Below are 12639 nucleotides of genomic sequence, written 5' to 3' on the forward strand. Positions count from 1 at the left end.
AAGCTTCATAAGTGAAGGAGAAATAAAATACTTTACAGACAAGCAAATGCTGAGAGATTTTGGTCACCACCAGGCCTCCCCTAAAAGAGCTCCTGAAGGAAGTGCTAAACATGGAAAGGCACAACCGGTACCAGCCACTGCAAAATCATACCGAAATGTAAAGACCATCGAGACTAGGAAGAGACTGCATCAATTAATGAGCAAAATAACCAGCTAACATCATAATGACAGGATCAGATTCACACATAACAATATTAACTTTAAATGTAAATGGACTAAATGCTCCAATTAAAAGACACAGACTGGCAAATTGGATAAAGACTCAAGACCCATCAGTGTGCTGTATTCAGGAAACCCATCTCACGTGCAGAGACACATACAGGCTCAAAATAAAAGGATGGAGGAAGATCTACCAAGCAAATGGAAAACAAAAAAAGGCAGGGGTTGCAATCCTAGTCTCTGATAAAACACACTTTAAACCAACAAAGATCAAAAGAGACAAAGAAGGCCATTACATAATGGTAAAGGGATTAATTCAACAAGAAGAGCTAACTATCCTAAATACATATGCACCCAATACAGGAGCACCCAGATTCATAAAGCAAGTCCTGAGTGACCTAAAAAGAGACTTAGACTCCCACACATTAATAATGGGAAACTTTAACACCCCACTGTCAACATTAGACAGATCAACGAAACAGAAAGTCAACAAGGATACCCAGGAATTGAACTCAGCTCTGCACCAAGCGGACCTAATAGACATCTACAGAACTCTCCACCCCAAATCAACAGAATATACATTTTTTTCAGCACGACACCACACCTATTCCAAAATTGACCATATACTTGGAAGTAAAGATCTCCTCAATAAATGTAAAAGAACAGAAATTATAACAAACTATCTCTCAGATCACAGTGCAATCAAGCTAGAACTCAGGATTAAGAATCTCACTCAAAACCGCTCAACTACGTGGAAACTGAACAACCTGCTCCTGAATGACTACTGGGTACATAACGAAATGAAGGCAGAAATAAAGATGTTCTTTGAAACCAACGAGAACCAAGACACAACATACCAGAATCTCTGGGATGCATTCAAAGCAGTGTGTAGAGGGAAATTTATAGCACTAAATGCCCACAAGAGAAAGCAGGAAAGATCCAAAATTGACACCCTAACGTCACAATTAAAAGAACTAGAAAAGCAAGAGCAAACACATTCAAAAGCTAGCAGAAGGCAAGAAATAACTAAAATCAGAGCAGAACCAAAGGAAATAGAGACACAAAAAACCCTTCAAAAAATTAATGAATCCAGGAACTGGTTTTTTGAAAGGATCAACAAAATTGATAGACCACTAGCAAGATTAATAAAGAAAAAAAGAGAGAAGAATCAAATAGATGCAATAAAAAATGATAAAGGGGATATCACCACCGATCCCACAGAAATACAAACTACCATCAGAGAATATTACAAACACCTCTATGCAAATAAACTAGAAAATCTAGAAGAAATGGATAAATTCCTTAACACATACACCCTCCCAAGACTAAACCAGGAAGAAGTTGAATCTCTGAATAGACCAATAACAGGAGCTGAAATTGTGGCAATAATCAATAGCTTACCAACCAAAAAAAGTCCAGGACCAGATGGGTTCACAGCCGAATTCTACCAGAAGTACAAGGAGGAGCTGGTACCATTCCTTCTGAAACTATTCCAATCAATAGAAAAAGAGGGAATCCTCCCTAACTCATTTTATGAGGCCAGCATCATCCTGATACCAAAGCCTGGCAGAGACACAACAAAAAAAGAGAATTTTAGACCAATATCCTTGATGAACATTGATGCAAAAATCCTCAATAAAATACTGGCAAACAGAATCCAGCAGCACATCAAAAAGCTTATCCACCATGACCAAGTGGGCTTCATCCCTGGGATGCAAGGCTGTTTCAATATACGCAAATCAATAAATGTAATCCAGCATATAAACAGAACCAAAGACAAAAACCATATGATTATCTCAATAGATGCAGAAAAGGCCTTTGACAAAATTCAACAACCCTTCATGCTAAAAACTCTCAATAAATTAGGTATTGATGGGACGTATCTCAAAATAATAAGAGCTATTTATGACAAACCCACAGCCAATATCATACTGAATGGGCAAAAACTGGAAGCATTCCCTTTGAAAACTGGCACAAGACAGGGATGCCCTCTCTCACCACTTCTATTCAACATAGTGTTGGAAGTTCTGGCCAGGGCAATTAGGCAAGAGAAGGAAATCAAGGGTATTCAATTAGGAAAAGAGGAAGTCAAATTGTCCCTGCTTGCAGATGACATGATAGTATATCTAGAAAACCCCATTGTCTCAGCCCAAAATCTCCTTAAGCTGATAAGCAACTTCAGCAAAGTCTCAGGATACAAAATCAATGTACAAAAATCACAAGCATTCTTATACATCAATAACAGAGAAACAGAGAGCCAAATCATGAGTGAAATCCCATTCACAATTGCTTCAAAGAGAATAAAATACCTAGGAATCCAACTTACAAGGGATGTGAAGGACCTCTTCAAGGAGAACTACAAACCACTGCTCAAGGAAATAAAAGAGGATACAAACAAATGGAAGAACATTCCATGCTCATGGGTAGGAAGAATCAATATCATGAAAATGGCCATCCTTCCCAAGGTAATTTACAGATTCAATGCCATCCCCATCAAGTTACCAATGACTTTCTTCACAGAATTGGAAAAAACTACTTTAAAGTTCATATGGAACCAAAAAAGAGCCCGCATCGCCAAGTCAATCCTAAGCCAAAAGAACAAAGCCGGAGGCATCACGCTACCTGACTTCAAACTATACTACAAGGCTACAGTAACCAAAACAGCATGGTACTGGTACCAAAACAGAGATATAGATCAATGGAACAGAACAGAGCCGTCAGAAATAATGCCACATATCTACAACTATCTGATCTTTGACAAACCTGACAAAAACAAGAAATGGGGAAAGGATTCCCTATTTAATAAATGGTGCTGGGAAAACTGGCTAGCCATATCTAGAAAGCTGAAACTGGATCCCTTCCTTACACCTTATACAAAAATCAATTCAAGATGGATTAAAGACTTAAATGTTAGACCTAAAACCATAAAAACCCTAGAAGAAAACCCAGGCAATACCATTCAGGACATAGGCATGGGCAAGGACTTCATGTGTAAAACACCAAAAGCAATGGCAACAAAAGCCAAAATTGACAAATGGGATCTAATTAAACTAAAGAGCTTCTGCACAGCAAAGGAAACTACCATCAGAGTGAACAGGCAACCTACAAAATGGGAGAAAATTTTCGCAACCTACTCATCTGACAAAGGGCTAATATCCAGAATCTACAATGAACTCCAACAAATTTACAAGAAAAAAACAAACAACCCCATCAAAAAGTGGGCGAAGGACATGAACAGACACTTCTCAAAAGAAGACATTTATGCAGCCAAAAAACACATGAAAAAATGCTCACCATCACTGGCCATCAGAGAAATGCAAATCAAAACCACAATGAGATACCATCTCACACCAGTTAGAATGGCAATCATTAAAAAGTCAGGAAACAACAGGTGCTGGAGAGGATGTGGAGAAATAGGAACACTTTTACACTGTTGGTGGGACTGTAAACTAGTTCAACCCTTGTGGAAGTCAGTGTGGCGATTCCTCAGGGATCTAGAACTAGAAATTCCATTTGACCCAGCCATCCCATTACTGGGTATATACCCAAAGGACTATAAATCATGCTGCTATAAAGACACATGCACACGTATGTTTATTGCGGCACTATTCTCAATAGCAAAGACTCGGAACCAACCCAAATGTCCAACAATGATAGACTGGATTAAGAAAATGTGGCACATATACACCATGGAATACTATGCAGCCATAAAAAATGATGAGTTCACGTCCTTTGTAGGGACATGGATGAAATTGGAAATCATCATTCTCAGTAAACTATCGCAGGAACAAAAAACCAAACACCGCATATTCTCACTCATAGGTGGGAACTGAACAATGAGAACACTTGGACATAGGAAGGGGAACGTCACACACTGGGGCCTGTCATGGGGTGGGGGGAGGGGGGAGGGATAGAATTAGGAGATATACCTAATGTAAATGAGAAGTTAATGGGTGCAGCACACCAACATGGCACATGTATACATATGTAACAAACCTGCATGTTGTGCACAGGTACCCTAGAACTTAAAGTATAATCAAAAAAAAAAAAAAAGAAAATACATATGTTTCTAAGAAAAATGTAACAAAATAAAATAAAACAAAAGTATAAATAAATAAATAACTCAACAACGTGGGAATTTAAAAACACTCTCCTAACCAACACTTGTGCCAAAAAAAGCAATCAAAACCAGACATGATCAAGTCTGGAATTTATTCTGGTTAAATAGTAAAAACAGAAATTTAGCTTCATTTTTCTTCATTTGACGATCCAATTGATTCAATACCATTTCCTCAAGAATCCAAAATTTCCAAACCGATTTAAAACGTTGTTTTTATGTCATACTACATAGAGTGGGGAAAATCTTACTCCAAACCAAAAAAACAGAAGCAACTTAATTGATGCCGTTGGCTGGATCTTCAGCAATAGCTTCCTTGCCCTTAGTGTCAGCAATTTCTTCCACTCAAATTCACTTTATTAAAATTGAACAAAACAAAACCAACAAAAAATCTTTAAACATGAAGTACAGAAGAACGGCTTCTGTTTTCCTTACTGAAATCAAGCATGGTACCACAGAAGCCTCCAGAGAGGCTGGTGTTTCAGGAATGATCTGCCAGGTCAAATGCGGCAAAGAGCATGAGTAAGATGAGATAAGATGAACTTGGCAGCAGGGAAGTCACTGGTGACCTGAATAACAGCAGTTTCATTTGAGTGATGGGGATTTAGAGTACAGTGGGTTAACGAGCATCCCGGAGAAGCGGAAATGATGAGGGCAGACATCTCTCCCATGAATGTTCCTTATTCAGGTGAACAGAGAAATGAGTCAACAGCTAAACGGGAATATGGGGTCAAGGAAGAACATTTTAAGGATGATACAAGTGGGAAAAATCCAGAGAGGGGAAATTCCTAAAATGCATCTCTACCACTGCTCTGGTAGAGTTTCTATTCTGGCAACAGTAAGGACTCTGATATTAAATAGGTACAAGGAGACACTGTCAGTTTCAGGGCCTTGCTGAGGAACTGGAAATAACTGCTGGTTGGAATTTGCTCTTATGGTAAATGAGGCAGATGGGGTGGAAAGGCAGCAATGTAAATGACATGTGGATAAAAAGAAATGTATTCACTTGATAGGCCCTAATCTGTTTAATAATAAATGACTGGGGAGATATAAATATAATTTGCATCATCTTTATGAGAAAACACTGAATCTGCTCAACTGGAGTAAGACTACTGTACAGTCTCTAAGTCAGTTTTACGAGAGTGAGATAATTCTAGTCTTTTACCTCTCCATTATCTTACATTTATGTTTTTCATAAGACAAATGGTTCCAGGACTATGTCATCCCCAATTTCAATTCCTTTTACATTTTCACAACTTTAGGCAAACTCTGAGATACATCTTCAAATATTATAAATAAGAATTTATCATTCTAACCTCCTCAGAAAAAAACTTACTTTTTCCACTTTAGTAAAATAAAATATATACTTACTCTGAATAATATTTCTTCATTCCACTTTGGATTCAAACTCTAAAAAATAATAAACATAGTATAACTAAATAAGGTTTTGTCTTATAAAAATAAAACAAAGTACATTAAAAACTTTGGAATATTGCTAAGTCTAACCTTTTTAATGGTTTTTGTTTGCACACTTGTAAGAACTCCATTCATTGGGTCATATAACGTCACTCTCACGTAAGGATCACTGTTTAAAAAAAAAAAAGAAAAGAAAAATTTTAATTATTGCTTACCCCAGGCTCAGATTACCCAGTCTATAAAATTCATAGTTTTCCTTGTTAGTTATATCTACAATTATTTCCTGAATTTAAAAGTCAGGATTCTTAGGCAGGTAAGCAACTAAAGTAATTTTTGCATCTCGTTAAAAACCTGAAGTATCATGTTAGTGAAAGACACAAAGAATTAGAAAGAAAACCTTTTAATCACAGGCCTAATGATTATAACCTTCCTAGATTTTTAAAATTTTGTTTGATTTTTATTACATTCTTTCTTCTTTTGAGTTAAGATGGTTAATTCAATGATTCTAAGACTAGTTTTGTAAGACCTCAGGTTGTCTCAAGTTATCTCATAGGTGTAAACTCTTCTTATAAAGTAAAGGCAAACTGCTTTCACTTAAAAAAAAAAAAAAAACAAAAAACTAGGTGTGGCCGGGCACGGTGGCTCATGCCTGTAATCCCAGTACTTTGGGAGGCCAAGGCAGGCGGATCATGAGGTCAGGAGATCAAGACCATCCTGGCTAACATGGTGAAACCCCATCGCTACTAAAAATACAAAAAAAAAAAAAAAAATTAGCCAGGCGTGGTGGCAGGCACTTTTAGCCCAGCTACTCGGGAGGCTGAGGCAGTAGAATGGTGTGAACCTGGAAGGTGGAGCTTGCAGTGAGCCAAGATCACGCCACTGCACTCGAGCCTGGGCGACAGAGCAGGACTCCATCTCAAAAAATAAAATAAAATAAAATAACTAGGTGTTATGTAACCACTTCTACAAGGAGACATGGAGAAGGAAATTCTTGTGATATATAGGGTTGTAAACCACAAGACTTTGGACACTTTACTTGTCCAGGGTTAAATTTCTCCTATTTTCCTTGGGTATCCAAAGTACTCACCATTCTCCACCAAGTACCCTCCAAACTAATCCAAAGTATCCTTCCCCCATCTCCATTTCCTCATACCACATTACCTCTTAATTGGCCAAAATCAAAGGCACCAGAACACTCGCAACAGACTGGTATTTATCAGAATCCATCCTTACCCCTAACCTAGTGAGTCAGGAGTCCTCTTGTTTTGAGTTTCATCCCCCTTGTTCAGTTCTCTGAACTTTGGAGCCTTGCATCATCTGTTCTCACTGCTCTCTTTTAGACCTTTGGCTTTTTCTTTGATCTAGGTTTCTCTAGGCATATAAATGTTTTTAAACTCCTCCTCCCCTTGACTTTCCCTCCCTTCTTCAGCAAAGCAAAATACATCTTTTTCTTCCATTCCCAGTCAAACCTTTTCAGAGACAGTTTTTAATAATAAAAACAAGAACACTTATATAGCAATTACTCAGTGCCAGACACTGCTGTAAGCACGTTTCGTGTATTAATTCTTTTTTTTTTCTTTTTTTTTTTGAGACAGAGTCTTGCTCTGTTGCCCAGGCTGGAGTGCAGTGGTGCAATCTCAGCTCACTGCAACCTCTGCCTCCTGGGTTCATGCCATTCTCCTGCCTCAGCCTTCCGAGTAGCTGGGACTGCAGGTGCACACCACCACGCCCAGCTAATTTTTGTATTTTTAGTACAGACAGGGTTTCACCATGTTGGCCAGGATGGTCTTGAACTCCTGACCTCAGGTGATCCACCCACCTTGGCTCCCAAAGTGCTGGGATTACCCACATGAGCCACAGCGCCCAGCCTGTATATTAATTCTTTGAATCTCTATAACCACCTGTGAGGTAGGTACTATTCCTTTCTTTATTTCACACAGATCACACAGCTAGAAAGCGGACAGCCAGGATTGAAACTCCAGCACCTGGCTCCAGAGGCCACACTCTTCTTTTTTTCTCTTCTTTTTTGTTTTTTTTTTGAGATAAAGTCTCATTCTGTAACCCAGGCTGGAGTGCAGTGGCGCGATCTTGGCTCACTGCAGCTTCTGCCTCCTGGGTTCAAGCTATTCTCCTGCCACAGCCTCTCAAGTAGCTGGGATTACAGGCACGTGCCACCACACCCAGCTAATTTTTGTATTTTTAGTAGAGATGGGGTTTTGCCATCTTGGCCAGGCTGGTCTCAAACTCTTGACCTCAGGTGATCTGCCCACCTTGGCCTCACAAAGTGCTGGGATTACAGCCATGAGCCAACATGCCCAGCTTAAACTCTCTTGCTCTGTCGCCAGGCTGGAGTGCAATGGCACAATCTCGGCTCACTGCAACCTCCTCCTCCTGGGTTCAAGCAATTCTCCTGCCTCAGCCTCCTGAGTAGCTGGGACTACAGGCGCCCACCACCACACTTGGCTAATGTTTTGTATTTTAAGTAGAGATGGGATTTCACCACGTTGGCCAGGATGGTCTCGATCTCTTGACCTTGTGACCCGCCTGCCTCAGCCTCCCAGCCTATACTCTTAACCACTATAGCATACCACCTCCTTTTCTTCATTTCCTTAATTCCCGTCACACTTCAAAACCCTACAGTCTGGTTTCTGTCTCTTCCCTTCAGATCCATTCCTATGAAAAGGCTGTTGTAAAGTCATCAATCTTGTTAAAGCAATCAACGTTTTCCAGATACTTCTTTTTTTGGCCTTCTTGATGTTTTTAGATACTACTGACCATTTTCTCTTTGAAACACTCATCTCATTTTGCTTCTACGACACATCTCTTCCAGTGCTCCTCATACCACTCGAACTGTTCCTTCGGTGGCTTACTTAGGCACCTCTTCTACTATCTGCCAGTTAAATACTGATATTCCCTACGTATTGCCCCAGCCCTCTGTTCTCTCTACATTTTCCTTTTCCAATCTTATCCATGGCTTTTTTACAACTAACTATATACTATTAAATATAAATACAAAATGTAAATGTAATTATGTATCTATCCCTAATCTCACCATCCAGCTAGACAAATACACTTGAACAATACACAGACACTGTCTGTTCAAGAGTTTTGCCTTTTTTTTTTTTTTTTTTTTTTTGAGATGGAGTTTCACTCTTATTGCCTAGGCTGGAATGCAACGGCACGATCTCGGCTCACCGCAACCTCCACCTCCCGGGTTCAAGCGATTCTTTTCCCTCAGCCTCCCAAGTAGCTGGGATTACAGGCATGTATCGCCACACCTGACTGATTTTGTATTTTTAGTAGAGATGGCATTTCTTTGTGTTGGTCAGGCTGGTCTTCAACTCCCAGTCTCAGATGATCCACCCGCCTTGGCCTCCCAAAGTGCTGGGAATACAGGCGTGAGTCACCGTGCCCAGCCGAGTTTTGCCATTTTTAATTGGCTTTTTAATTATATTATTACTGAGTTGTAAGAGGTTTCATATATATAGTGGGTTAATGGCCTTCTTCAGATATCTTTGTTTAATTGTTTCTCTTGTGGTAAGAATATTTAACATGACCTCTACCCTATTTTGCACTGCATTGCATTGTATTGCATTGTATTGCATTGTATTGCATTGTATTGCATTGCACTGCACTGCATTGCATTGCAGCATTTTTTGAGACAGAGTCTTGCAATGTTGCCCAGGCTGGAGTGCAGTGCTGCAATCTCGGCTCACTTGAAACCTCCACCTCCCAGGCTCAAGCAATCCTCCCACCTCAGCCTCCCAAGTAGCGGGGACTACAGGCGCACATCACCATGCCTGACTAATTGTTGTGTTTTTCTGTAGAAACAGGGTTTCACCATGTTGCCTGAGATGGTCTCAAATTTGTGGGCTCAGGTGATCCACCTGTCTCAGCCTCCCAAAGTGGTGGGATTATAGGCATCAGCTACCACGACTGGCAGCTCTACCCTCTTAAATTTTTAATTGCACATACATTAATGTTAACTTTAGGTACAACATTGTACAGCAGATCTCTAGAGCTTATTCTTCCTGCTTGACTCATTTAACGCCTGTTAATTATTAACCCATTTCTACTTATCCCTCACCCCTCACCCCAACACAGCAACCAGCATTCCACTCTTTGATTCTATAAATTTGACTATTTTAGATATATAAATGTAAACATGCAGTATCTGTCTTCTGTGACTGTCTTATTTCAGTTAGCATAATATCCTAATGATTAATCCATATTGTCACATGAATTTCCTTCTTTTTAAAGGCTGAATAAACACTGTATGTATATACATTTCTTTTTTTTTCTTTTCATGTGAGATTGGTAATCTGCCCATGTTGTAACAAGCTTCAAGAGTGGCACATCTTACGCATGTGCATGGACACCCCATCATGACACTTAAAAACTACAAAAGGATCTATATTACATTTTTTTTTTTTTGAGGCAGGGTCTCACTCTGTCACCCAGGCTGGAGTGAGGTGGCACAAACACGGCTCACTGCAGCCTCAACTTCCTGGGCTCAAGTGATCCTCCCACCTCAGCCTCCTGAGTAGCTGGGACCAGAGGCATGCATCACCACACCTGGCTAATTTTTAAAAAATTTTTTTGTAGAGACAGGGTCTTATCACCAGGCTGGTCTCGAACTCCTGGGCTCAAGTGATCCTCCCACCTTGGCCTCCCAAAGTGCTGAGATTACAGGTGTGAGCCACCATGCCCAGCTCACACTTCTTTTTTTATGTTTTTAATTTTTGTGGGTACATAGTAGGTGTGTATATTTATGGGGTACATGAGATTACCCATTCATTTGACAATGGACATTTAGGTTGTTTCCAGATATATGTCTAAAGACACTTTTTCCCAATCTATGGCTTGCATTTTCCGTAACCTTGTTTCTTAAAGAAGAAAAGTTTTAATTGTGTTGAAGTTCCTTTCAACATTTTTCTTTTATGGCTCATCCTTTTTGGTACTGTTCATGAAAACTTTGTGTAACCCAATAGAGCAAAGATTTTTTTCCTATGTGTTCCTATAGAAGTTTTATCATTTTAGCTCATACTAATTTTCTGTATGATGTGTGGTAAGGACCAAGATTCATTTCATTCTATACAGACCAGTTGTTCTAGTACTGTGTACTGAAAGACTACCCTTTCCCTTGAATTACCTCAGCATTTTTTGTTAAACAGGAGCTGATCATATATATGTGTATATATTCTCTCTCTCGCTCTCTCACACACACGCGCACGTATTTTTACACTCTCCATTCCATTGAACAATATATCTATTCTAATGCCATTGCCACTCTGTCTTATTATAACTGTGTAGCAAGTCTTGAAATGGGGTAATGTAAGTCTTCCAATTTTGTTCTTTTTTGAAATTGTTTTGGCTATTCTATGTGCCTTGACTTTCCATACAAATATTGAAATCAGCTTATCAATTTCTCTGAAAAAACTTGCTGAGATTTTTATTGGGATTGTGCCAAATCTAATCAATTTGGAGAAAAATGACACCCTAACACTATTGAGTCTTCTAATGAAAACAGCGTATGTATCCATTGATTTATGTGGTCTTCGACTTCTCTCAGCACTGTTTTATAGTTTTCAGTGTCCATTTCTTGCAAATCTTTTGTTGTATTTATTTCTAAATATTTAACATTTATACAACTGTAAATATGCTTTTAAATTGTATTTTCCAATGGCTCAATGATAGGATACAGAAATATAACTGATTTTGGGTTATGTAAACACTGACTTTGCATTTTGTGGTGGTGTTAAATTCACTTATTAGTTCTTCCAGTAGTTTTTTCTGTAGATTCCTTGGGGCTTTCTACATACAAACCATGTTGTCTGCAAATAAAGACAGTTTTACTTCTTCTTTTTTGACTGTATGATTTTTTTTTTCTTTGCCATACTACATGGCTAAAATACATAGTACAATGGTGGATAGAACATGAAAGCAGACAACTTTGCCTTATTCCTGAGTTAAGCAGAGGGCCTTCAAACTGCCACCATTAAGTACGTGGTTAGCTACTGGGTTTTTTCATAGATTCCCCTGATGAGGTTTAGGACATTTCCATCTATTCCTAGTTTGCAGAGAGTGTCTATTATGAATGGGTGTTGAATTTTGTCAGTTGTGTTTTCTGCTTTTATTAAGATGACTGTCTTCTCAGTGTGGCGATTCCTCAAGGATCTAGAACTAGAAATACCATTTGACCCAGCCATCCCATTACTGGTTATATACCCAGAGGATTATAAATCATGCTGCTATAAAGACACATGCACACGTATGTTTGTTGCGGCACTATTCACAATAGCAAAGACTTGGAACCAACCCAAATGTCCATCAATGATAGACTGGATTAAGAAAATGTGGCACATATATACCATGGAATACTATGCAGCCATAAAAAAGGATGAGTTCATGTCCTTTGCAGGGACATGGGTGAAGCTGGAAACCATCATTCTAAGCAAACTATCACAAGGACAGAAAACCAAACATTGCATGTTCTCACTCATAGGTGGGAAATGAACAATGAGAACACTTGGACACACGGTGGGGAACATCACACACTGGGGCCTGTCGTGGAGTGAGGGAAGGGGGGAGGGATAACATTAGGAGATATACCTAATGTAAATGACGAGTTGATGAGTGCAGCACACCAACATAGCACATGTATACATATGTAACAAACCTGCACGTTGTGTACACGTACCCTAGAACTTAAAAGTATAATTAAAAAAAGATGACTGTCTTCTTTTATTCTATTAATACAGTGTATTACATCAGTTAATTTTCAGATGTTAAGCCACCTTTGTATTTTATATTAGTTTGCTGAGAGGTTTTACCATGACTGGGTGTTAGATTTTGTCAAAGGCACATTCCATGCTAAGTGAAATGAC

General features: G+C 39.1%; 1 protein-coding gene and 1 non-coding gene across 2 annotated transcripts in view; both read right to left on the reverse strand.

Annotated features, from left to right (window-relative positions):
• NEDD4 (NEDD4 E3 ubiquitin protein ligase) overlaps window positions 1-12639 on the reverse strand; it is a 165615-nt gene that overhangs the window by 119516 nt on the left and 33460 nt on the right. Inside the window, exons 3-4 of the mRNA XM_024232665.3 lie at window positions 5843-5921; window positions 5708-5746 (exon numbers count right to left, since the gene is read on the reverse strand). Of these exons, the coding sequence (XP_024088433.1) occupies window positions 5708-5746; window positions 5843-5921 (118 nt within the window). The remainder of the gene's footprint in view (window positions 1-5707; window positions 5747-5842; window positions 5922-12639) is intronic.
• On the reverse strand, window positions 10060-10163 carry LOC112129294 (small nucleolar RNA U13). Its single transcript, XR_002911700.1, has one exon. It is a non-coding gene; the product is annotated as a small nucleolar RNA U13 (small nucleolar RNA).

This window comes from Pongo abelii, chromosome 16 (assembly GCF_028885655.2).
Source record: "Pongo abelii isolate AG06213 chromosome 16, NHGRI_mPonAbe1-v2.0_pri, whole genome shotgun sequence".
Classification (NCBI taxonomy): domain Eukaryota; kingdom Metazoa; phylum Chordata; class Mammalia; order Primates; family Hominidae; genus Pongo; species Pongo abelii.